General features: G+C 46.0%; 1 protein-coding gene across 1 annotated transcript in view; it reads right to left on the bottom strand.

Annotated features, from left to right (window-relative positions):
* Positions 1 to 5,797: 5,797 nt before the first annotated feature.
* Positions 5,798 to 11,639, bottom strand: part of LOC135821760 (carboxypeptidase N subunit 2-like) — a 51,733-nt gene continuing 45,891 nt past the window's right edge. Inside the window, exon 10 of the mRNA XM_065334757.1 lies at positions 5,798 to 5,873. Coding sequence (XP_065190829.1) covers positions 5,798 to 5,873 — 76 coding nt within the window. The remainder of the gene's footprint in view (positions 5,874 to 11,639) is intronic.

Below are 11,639 nucleotides of genomic sequence, written 5' to 3'. Positions count from 1 at the left end.
TTTTCGAGCATCAGAAAAATATCGATGTAAATATCTGAAGTTTCGCCGATCCCTGCACGCGGACGTCTAAATGGCTATACAAGAAATGTGAAACCAGCTTCCGTTCACGGAGCTAAAACTCGCGACACAAGAACAAAATCAAAAATTGGAAGCTGTACGCCCATGGCGAATTTCAAGAGCAAAAGAATGAGCTATTGATTGTGGAAATCGGCCGAACGATGCCTGCAGGAGACCTTTTTCAAGACGTAGAGGCAGTGCGAACAAACACGGACGAACTCCACAAGAGCTTCCAGTCTTCACTGTCTGAACAAGGATTTGAAAAAATTCAAGCCCGAGCGTAGCCGCTTTGGCTACACCAGTACATGGTGGCTGTGAGCACTGCACTGCAGCGCCAACCCGGTTCGCTCCCCCCAGGCGATGCAGCTATTGCGTGAGTGCGGCGGGATTTTCACGCCTACACCGGACCCTCAACATGACAACATCCTGGGCACTTCATGAGCATCCAAAAAAATTAATATTGATTCCATGATCTAGATGTACATGTGCGTCTTCTGGGGGGAGGGAGGGGGGTCAAGGGAGAGAAGCACCAATATCGTCTCTAAAAAAACATCGATATTTACGGACGGCCCCTTATATACTCACAAATCAAAGTGTAAATAGCTGCAGCACGGCGCAAATCTAAACGTTGTGAACGGCGGCAGTGCAAAGCGTGGATGACTGCATTATGAGGCAAATCCAAAAGTAATAGTGTGAATGACAGCAGTGGTGAAAGGTGACAACCACTGGAGCCGGTTGTCTCTTACTTAATTAGGTGATGGCTGTGGATGGTTTGAAGTTCCGAAGGTAGTACCTATTCTCATGGCGACAATTTGACACAAGCTCATTCCTTTTGTTGAGATTGTTTAGATTTGCACCATGCTGCAGCTTTTCGGGACTTTGCGGCCGATCGAACGAGATGGGGCAACATATGCTCGGCCGTCACATGAACATATGGACTGCAGGGACTAATTTAACCGGTATCGCATCGCAGTTTGCGACGCAAAACACAGTGTCTGCGATTCGAAGTTCGTAGTGAGTCGTGGTAAACTGCGACACAACATACATGTTAGCTAAGTAGTGCATGCGTAGCGCATGCACATGTGTAGCTTTACAGTGTGTGTGGCTGGTTTGGCGCCACGAGATGGCGCGCCATGCACTGTGACTAGATTAGACTGTGTGTGTGTGGTTGTCCAGCCTGCACTGCTAGGTAGATTTTACACCATACGCACGCGCGGGCCGCGGGACCATGGCCAATAATGTCACACTATCTCCGCACGCGCACCGCAGCACGTGCACTTGGAAACTAACTAACTACTTACTTGAAGTGCAGCCCAGGAAGCACGAGGCGAGTGTCGACAAGTACTTCACCTGCTTTTGAGATATAGACCGCGTTGCTTCACTAGCAGTAGGCATCTCGACCGTTCAGGACTTATCTTTGTAAAATTCTGCTAGCCTTATTGATGAAGCCTCTTCACTGCCGGCATGTCTGTGAAGCAAGGTACTGTGGACAAGTGGATTGCTGAATTTGATCCCAAAAAAGAATGGAATCGCGCAGAGTCGAGTGGCGGAGCTGTGACCAAAATATTTTGCAAGATGTGCAGGGAGAAGGCGTCCTCGCTTCGTGGTTTGAGGAATTACAGCACGGCGTTCGTTGACGGTATAAGTGGAAGTGCACTGAAGACTGCATTGTCGACGGAAAAAACTGCTACGCAAAATTGTTGCGTTGCTATGCAAACGTCGGGGTTTGTAGCAATTATTGCTATGCAATTTTTTTGAAGTAAATTAGTCCCTGGACTGTCTTATGTGTGTGGACGATGCTTGTGCTCACTACTATATCAGGGTCTACAGGCATCCGAAGCACTGATTGTATCTGTATTATTTTGTACTCAATGTATGCAACACTATTATCTCAACATCACCATATTTTTTATTTTTGTTTATGTTTTTCACTCCATTGTCGTGAGTTCCCCTTGGGAACGGATACGAGAATAATAATAATAATGCTGCAGCTTGGACAGCCTGAAACCTCTCTGTTTTAACGAATGAAGTATAAAATATATATGTGCAGTCGTATACAAGGCCACCCAGCCGGCGTTTGGAGCCAGGAAAGCTAGAAACACGTTGCTAGGCAACAGCAAAAGCGCTTGGTGAATATCACGCTACTCATGCAATGCAGCATGTACGCAAGCGAGTATCACGCTATCCTTGTGCTGAGGTTACAACATTACCCCTTGCTGGAATCAGACCCGCGCCCTCGAATACCTTACGCTGATCTCCTGACGGCCAAACTCAACCAATTATGCACTTTGTGATGGTTCTCACATTCATCCATGAATTTCTTGCATGCATTTCACACTCATCTCTCATGCAGACCGTATTAACACTTCCTTCTAACTTGACACTTCGGTTCTTCTTACATTCTCATTGTTATGAATAGAATGAATGCCTCAGACATTTTTTTTTTTTTTTTACTAGAGCCACGTAAACCCGTCATGTGTGAGCCATGAATAAGGGGAGTGGTGGCGTGGTATGGGATGCTCTGCCGACCTTGGGTCTCGGCTTCATCACAACCAACCGCGCCAATAGCAGAGAGAGAAAGAGAGAGAAACTTAGACAGAAAGAGAGAGAGACGATGAAGGTCGTCGGTAGTAGTAGTAGTAGTAGTAGTGGTAGTGGTAGTGGTAGTGGTAGTGGTAGTGGTAGTGGTAGTGGTAGTGGTAGTGGTAGTGGTAGTGGTGGTGGTGGTGGTGGTGGTGGTGGTGGTGGTGGTGGTGGTGGTGGTGGTGGTGGTGGTGGTGGTGGTGGTGGTGGTGGTGGTGGTGGTGGTGGTGGTGGCGGTGGCGGTGGCGGTGGCGGTGGCGGTGGCGGTGGCGGTGGCGGTGGCGGTGGCGGTGGCGGTGGCGGTGGCGGTGGCGGTGGCGGTGGCGGTGGCGGTGGCGGTGGCGGTGGCGGTGGCGGTGGCGGTAGTAGTCGTAGTCGTAGTCGTCGTAGTCGTCGTAGTCGTAGTCGTAGTCGTAGTAGTAGTAGTAGTAGTAGTAGTAGTAGTAGTAGTAGTAGTAGTAGTAGTAGTAGTAGTAGTAGTAGTAGTAGTAGTAGTAGTAGTAGTAGTAGTAGTAGTAGTAGTAGTAGTAGTAGTAGTAGTAGTAGTAGTAGTAGTAGTAGTAGTAGTAGTAGTAGTAGTAGTAGTAGTAGTAGTAGTAGTAGTAGTAGTAGTAGTAGTAGTAGTAGTAGTAGTAGTAGTAGTAGTAGTAGTAGTAGTAGTAGTAGTAGTAGTAGTAGTAGTAGTAGTAGTAGTAGTAGTAGTAGTAGTAGTAGTAGTAGTAGTAGTAGTAGTAGTAGTAGTAGTAGTAGTAGTAGTAGTAGTAGTAGTAGTAGTAGTAGTAGTAGTAGTAGTAGTAGTAGTAGTAGTAGTAGTAGTAGTAGTAGTAGTAGTAGTAGTAGTAGTAGTAGTAGTAGTAGTAGTAGTAGTAGTAGTAGTAGTAGTAGTAGTAGTAGTAGTAGTAGTAGTAGTAGTAGTAGTAGTAGTAGTAGTAGTAGTAGTAGTAGTAGTAGTAGTAGTAGTAGTAGTAGTAGTAGTAGTAGTAGTAGTAGTAGTAGTAGTAGTAGTAGTAGTAGTAGTAGTAGTAGTAGTAGTAGTAGTAGTAGTAGTAGTAGTAGTAGTAGTAGTAGTAGTAGTAGTAGTAGTAGTAGTAGTAGTAGTAGTAGTAGTAGTAGTAGTAGTAGTAGTAGTAGTAGTAGTAGTAGTAGTAGTAGTAGTAGTAGTAGTAGTAGTAGTAGTAGTAGTAGTAGTAGTAGTAGTAGTAGTAGTAGTACAGTTGCGCTCGGTGAAATCCGGCCCGAAGTGTATAACTGGCGCCCAGTACTGATGCGGCCCTTGACGCCCTCAAAGTTGTACAAGTGCTAGTGTTTGCGTGTGACGTATGAACCAATCCTTAGTTTCATGGATACCACGCATGCTGTGACATGTGCACAATGTGAACTTATTTATGGCACATATACATTTCAGATGGGCACCAAAATGTCTATGAAGTTGGACAGAAAGATATCACTTTGGCATTAAAAATTAAAATTACAAAAAAAGTATGCCGTAGCCACCTTTTTGGTTGGCTCGGCTCAAATAGTAATGGGAAGAGTCTACCAAGTTATAGCCCCCTGCAGCTACCAGGAGCATACTTTGTCAAGAACTATCAATTTGTCAATTTGGGGGTAAATTTACATATCACTGCCATGAAGTAAATTGAAACTGCTCTATGGATTTCCTATAAATTTGGTAAAGATACCACCTCGAGTGCTGTTGCGGTGATGACTATGTGGGTGAAACTGGCCGAAGCGTTGCGACAAGGTCAAGGGAGCACAACAATAATGCACGAAATGAGGTCCGAGGGAAGGCGCTGGGTGAGCATTACCGGATCTTCCATGCCGATGAGCCATTGTCGCTGGGGCAGACCGGATTCGCCAACGTCTGTGTGCTTGCGACAGAGCCAGACAGGGCAAGGAGAAGGATTCGGGAAGCGGTCAAGATCCGGGACATGGAGCCTAATATCAACACCAGCAGTGGTTGGGATCTCCTGTGAACTCTGGTTGCCTGGCTTTTTCATTGGAGTGCTAGCTATTCATGTGAAACCTTAGCACCCACAAATTGTACGTATCACCACCCTAGACTTTAGCATTATGTTAGCACTGTCCACACTACTGTAGTCATGTGGCACAGGTTGTACATAATTATCACCGCCCTGGTCTCTCACACGGAGGACTAGCACCCCTATTGTGATCATGTGGCATGTGTCAATTTTTTTCGCTTGGGAGTTGTTGTTTTTTTTGTTTTGTTCTCCCCGCTGTATTCCGCACGCACCTAGCCAGCTTGTTGTTTTAAAGTCTGCCTTGCTTCCGTGTCTGCTTCATCCTGAAGATGGTCAGAGTGACCGAAACGTTGAGAAGAAAGAAGAATTGTTCAGCTGTGTGAAGAAGCAGTGCATCTGAGTGTTGGCCAGTGTTGCCACAATACAAGTTGCTATAATGAAGCTGCGTGAAGCGTCGTTCCGAATTTTTGGTGAAGATGTTCCTTTGATTGATGAAAAAGTGGCTTCCAAGTTCCATGTTTCTGTCGCCACAAGAACATACCTTTTGAGTTGATTAAAGAAGCTAGTCTTGTCAAAAACCACTACCGGAAAGGAAGAAGAAAAAAGTTTATACGGGGGAGGTTCGAATCCGCGAGGGGCAAAAAAATAATAATATTTCATAACCTTACTACTCTAAACCTGCACAGAAGGATGCTCAAAGGACTAGTTTTAAATTTAGGAACGAGAGGGCCACAAGTTATCAGAACTCGTAGGCTTTCTCACGTTTCTCTTCCAACAAATGCAGTGTACAAGGCCTCGAATTTACTACGATGGACTTACTGAACACAGCATTCACTGGCTCACATGCACTAACGACAGTTCACTTTTGTCCCAATGCAGTCCACAGGCTTCTAGCTCGTCTTGAATTCCTCAAAGGCGAATGGACCCGACGGTGTTTCCGCTCCTGTCTTGAAGGAATGCGCCAGAGAAATTGTAAAGACGCTATCTCAGCTCTTTACTTCCAACACGGAGTTCTACCTGGAAAAGTCTTCCACAAGTGGCGTCAGATTCAGGTCATAAATGGTGGGGTACATGAGATCAATTAGCGAAATGCCAAATCGAGAAATCCCATTTGCCACATCTCAAAAGAACAGAACAACGCCAAAAAACACCTTTCTACGGTACATGCACAACATGACTTACAGCTTTCGTAATTTGGTTGTGGCGTTGAACAGCCCGACAGGTAGGTGAACAAGTTGATTCTCTTTCAAATCTCTGGGAAAACAAAGTAGAATTTTGATAGGACGTATATCACTTCCTGGAAGAATTTCTTATTACTCTATTTGAAGTCTCAGAGGAGAAGGACAACATGTTACGAGTTATGACTAGGGATTATTATTGTTTATACAGAAGAGAAAGATTATTTTTTAACCCTTTCTGTGCCAGGCCCAATGTACGCTGTTGGCCGACCAATTTTCATAAAAAAAATCTGATTTTTTTTCATTTTAGTCGTATCAACTCAAACCCACTTGTTGTCCCTCGCTGGCATAGCATGTGCTGCCGCGCCCTGCTCAAACTCGACATCGACATCTCTGATATCCTCAGGGCCGGTCAAGGCGACCATGGCAGTAGGTACGACATCGACCACGGCGAACTCATCCGCGAAATTTGTTCCATCACGATCGTGGACGTCTATGTCCGCATCCGAGTCATCGCCTTCACTAACACATTAATGTCCGAGTCTATCATGGACTGGAGCACCTCTTCACCCGACATGCGGCGACTCGCCGTGTCTGAGTGAAAGGTAGAGTACGTTCCGTCAATCTAATTGTTTCTGAATTGGAATATGTTTTTCGCCCGAGCGCTCTGAATGTATGCTCCCGCGCCCTTACGTACTCAAACACGGCGAGTGAGGTCTTATTTAGTAGGGGAAAACCCCTAGTTCCCCCTCTAAGAGCCACACTCGGCCAAGTTAGATTGTAGTGCATGGCCGGTGAGATACAGTAGTGCGCACTACGAGGACGAGATATCTCGTCTTTGGCCAATCGCGTGGGGGTCTGTAGGATGAGTTATCTCGTCCTTGGCACTGAAAGGGTTAAAGAGTCGGCACTCAAAGAAAGTTTAAACTTGGATACTGAGCCAGTAATAAAATGTAAAAAAGAGAAGAAACACATGAGAACGAGTTAGGCAGCAACTATCCACGACTGTATGTATGTATGTATAACTCATAATCACAAGGTGATCGTAGAGGCATTAATCAGCGAGAGAATTGTGAATGATGTCTCTGAATCCAACTCTATCGTGTGCGGCATGAGAGAGAGCATGCAAGGGAAGACCCGTCCAACTTTTAATGTTAGAAATCCATGATGTCGCGGGCCTTCCTCTCGGTCGAGATCCAGGAGTTGATCCTTGCAGGAAGGGCTTGGAGAAAACGTCATGTCTCGTAACATGGCCAAACCACATCAACTTGCTTGACTTCGTTCGCTAGCCGCATCCTTGCTCCGATGATGTCATTGATTTCTTCCAGGATAGATTGGTTGGTACGCCGGTCGTGGTATGTTACTCCTAAGAGTCGGCGGAAGCATTTCATCTCGAAGGATGAAATTCTTCTCATTGATGAGGCAGATAATGTCCAAGATTGGCATCCGTATAAAACAGTCGCTAGCACAATAGACCTAACAAAACGAAATTTAGTAGGCAAAGAAAGTGATGGCGATTTCCAAATGAATTAAAGCTCAATGATGTTTTGCTTCCCTAGTGCTAAGCGTCTTCTTATCTCCACATCAGACTTGCCATCCGACGTGATTACGGCACCTAAGTATTTAAACTGGGATACCTCTTCTATTCGCTCATTGCCTACATGAATGCACCCCAGATCACCACCGCCCTCCGGCGCTGCCATTGACTTGGTCTTGGAAGCATTGATCTGCATGCCTAGTCTTGTTGCACTCGTATCCACGCGCTCGGTCAGGTCCATCAGCTCTTCCACAGACGATGCAATTAGATCTATACCATCCACAAAACGTAGGTTGGTAACGCACATGCCACCGATACATACTGACCCATCAAACTCCTCCAAAGCGTCAGACATGATGTACTCCAGGAATACATTGAACAGACAAGGCGAGAGTAAACAGCCCTGCCTGACACCCACTGATGTGGTGAACCAGTCGGTGATAGTGGATCCAACAACGATGGCAGCTTCAGTAGTAGCGTAGAGGGCTTCAATCAGGTCCACAATTCTTGCTTTGATGCCATGCGCTCCCATAATCTTGAATAGCGCTTTGTGCCAAACCCTATCAAAGGCCTTACGGAAATCGATGAAGCAATGATACACAGCCTGCTGATGGTCACGGTACTTTTCAATTAACATTCTGAGGTTGAAGATTTGCTCCACTGTGCTTCTTCCCTTCCGGAACCCTGCTTGCTCGTCCGCCAGCAAACCATCCACTTGCGGCTGCAGACACTTAAGTAAGATCCTCAGTAGCACTTTGCTCGGATGACTGATGAGGCTCACTGTCCTGTATTTTTGGCACTGCCGAAGATCTCCAGACTTAGGGATGGGAACAAGAATGGACCTTGTCCATGATGTCGGCCATCTACCAGTTGTCCACGCGAGGTCACAAATCCTGTGCATAACAGCCACCAACGTATCTCCACCATGTCGCAAAAGCTTGCCAGGAATGTTATCGAACACCGCTGATTTGTTTTTCTTGAGGGAGTTGATAGCGTATTCGACTTCGATATTCCGGGCCTTCTTCCACGCAGTAACGAGATGATAAACGGTCAGAAAGTGCGATAATAGGGCACACAACTGACAGGCTACTGAGACATTCAGGGACCCGAGACCTAGCTCTAACACATCTCCAGTGCGCAAACCAACAGCCTTCCAACTTGGAAGCTTCATGGTTTCGTAAGATCGAAGAGGGGAAGATGACCGCAGCGAAAATGTGCGAGACATATTCCGGGCCTTGGTCCGCTCAGATTTGTAATGGGTAAGCTTGTCAGGAGTGGGGTACTTCTTGCACTGGATGTGAGAGTCTCGATTGTGCTTTAACTGAATTCTTAGTGCCTGAGTGAGCCACGAGGGATTACTGGGTGACAGGGAAGATATATCTCGGCGTATGCAGCTGGCCACAGGTGCGTTTCAACGGCTTTGGCCACTGTGGGTGAGAGGCTCGCAGGTGAGAGAGAACAGACGTGTCAAGCTATACAATGCATTTATCACACCAATACTCCTGTAAAATTGCTCAACATGGGGAGTCCCAAGCAATGTCATCGAGCTATTGGAAGCATTCCACAGACGTCACATGGCCAGCAATCGAGGACATCTGGGAGTTGTAATGTTTGTACTCCTCCGAGGTGTGATTTTTGGCGTGCTGGGCCAAGCACAAGGAAGCCACCTGTCAAAAAATGAAGAAAACGGTTGTTGTTTGATCCTTTGGTGTAATCTTTGTAGGTAGTCGAAGCAAGTTGCTGTTTGGAGCAGAAACACTGAAATTGACTTTGTTCTGCATGTACTCATGTACTCAGGCATGCAGTCTCACTCGTATTTTAGCTCTTTTTCTGGAATGGATACTGCTCTGCGCCCCTTGGTGAACATTTCCTGCACTCGTGGAGCAGCTGAAAAGGACCACTGGTGTGTCTGGTTCCTGGTTTGAAAGTGGAGAGTCGACTGTTGTGTCTTGAAACAGGAGTAGCTTATTTTGAGTGCTCCTCGTACATTTTTGATCATGATAGAAATTCTCAGAAATTCAGATGACCGATCAGTTTTATTGTGGATTTTTTAGTAGTTTCGTCTCGTATCTATGTCAGTATGGTGATGTTGAAGTGGAGAGGGTGATTTTCTTCCTCTGGGCTTCGTTCGGCCGACTTTCCTTCGTCCTCGTTGAAAAGTGATGCTGAAAAAAGGTCGATTCGCAAAATTATGTTGATTTTGAATGTACGTGATGACATGCGGTTGCTGGCTATGATTGCGAACAGTCGTCGGGATCAAGTACCCTCGAGTCATCAAAAATAACGAGCTGAATAAATGCACCAACTCCCAGCCCCTAGGGAAAACCATTGTGAGAGCGAGGTGGCGGTTCTTTTGGCCATGTCCTGAGACTAGACGACGATGTACCAGCACGCGTTATGATGGCAGCATACTTCGAAAACCCAAGTTCCGCTGCCACTGAGTCTGCATCAGGACCTGCAGCGTATCGGGGGTCACTCAAGAAACGTGAGCAACTTGAGAACGTCCATGCCATCGCCCAGTCATGACAAGACCGGAAAGACCTATGCAGCAATGTGATAAAAGCATACAACAAAGCCTAATACTGCTTTCACCTGTGGCAGCTGCATGGCTGTACGGTGTACTATAACATAACTCATTGACTAACATATTTTGTGAAAATATTATCCTGTAAAAGAATAGGAATGTAAACGATATACCTGTGAAAACACAACCTTTAATGCTACTAACACAACCTGTGACTACAATAATCATGAGAACAACCCCAAAACATTTCTTGCAGTTTACTTTCGTAGAGTTTGCAACATTGTGTTCCTCAATACAACTTGCAGCTTTCTTCAAAAATATCCTCAACCTTGGTTCTGCCCTAGATTGTATATACATGCATTCATTGTTTCGTCTCATCATTATGGAGCAGCTTATGCGAAGGCTAGCCAAGCTTGCTTGGCGATGCCAACGCGGAAAAGCCTATAATAATAATAATAATAATAATAATAATAATAATAATAATAATAATAATAATAATAACGAGCCTGGACACCGCTAACAAAGAGACTGTTAAACAGGCCCTCAATGACAACCGCCGCCGTGAACTTCGAGCGATGCCTCTTCATGGTCGCTATTGGGCGCGTGTTGATGGCATCCTGGACATGCAGCTCTCGTTTTCCTGCTTCAGATCCCAGACAATGCGTCCTGAAACGGAAGGCTTTCTCATTGCTTGCCAGGATCAGGTGATTGCCACGAGAAACAATATGCGCCATATCCACAAGAGGCATGATGTCGTGGACCTCTGTCGTGTATGTGGTGCACCCGGAGAAAATATGGACCACATCATCGCCTGCTGTCCAGCCCTGGCACGGACTGCATACATTGCCCGGCATAACTTTGTGGTCCAGGCCCTGCATCGTGCGCTGTGTAAGCAGCATGGATTACCCAGCAGTAAGCAGCTGGTACAGGTCACAAGTTCTGCCAGTTGCAAGCTTATGTGGGAGATTTCCATTCCCACAGATCGAATAATAAAAGCGAACAGACCAGACCTGGTGCTGGTTCTGGATGATCGGGCACTGCTCTTGGACGTCAGTGTCCCATTGGACCACAGGGTCAATGAGAAGGTGCAGGAGAAGATCAGCAAATACCTGCCCTTGGCAGCAGAGCTGAGGAGGATCTGGAACAAAAAGATAACTATTGTTCCAGTTATCATTGGTGCTCTGGGTGGTGTGTCAGGAACGAGCCGCAGCCACATCTTAAGCCTTGGGCTCCACGCGTCCGTGATCCAGCGGCTGCAGCAATGTGCTATTCTGGGCACCCTGAGAATTGTGCGGTCGGTGACTGGTCATGGATGGGAGAGTGGCATGGTCGGAACGGTCGGTTGACCTTATGTTAGCCTGCCCGTAATGTCTCGATGTGTCTCAGTCTGTGTGTTTTATGATTGTGGTGCATCATGTGCTGTGTGACGAGCCTAGAGGCGTGAATTTCTGCCATATGCCCCCAGTCATGTATTTTCTTTCTCTGCATATGCCGTTTTATCTCGTCTGAGTTTGTCTTGCTTGGAGTGTCCCATGTGCAGCATGCTTGGTGTTTACTACTTGAGTAGTTCTGTTATACATGACTGTGATTTTATGTGAGTATCGAAGTTGGTATAGTTGAATTTTTCTCTCATGAAGTTTATCAAAATTTTGTTCAGGATTTTCTTTTATCTTCATTGATTGGTGCTTCACCCTTGGGTCATATGGATCCCGGTGCTGTGCTTCATGCCTCCTTTCAAGCTTTCTTTTTCTGCTTTGGGAGTGAATAAAGTCGTCATAATA

The sequence above is a fragment of the Sycon ciliatum genome, chromosome 7 (assembly GCF_964019385.1).
Source record: "Sycon ciliatum chromosome 7, ocSycCili1.1, whole genome shotgun sequence".
Lineage (NCBI taxonomy): Eukaryota > Metazoa > Porifera > Calcarea > Leucosolenida > Sycettidae > Sycon > Sycon ciliatum.
Note: the sequence above shows the minus strand (reverse complement) of the source record. Positions and strands in the feature narration are given on the sequence as shown.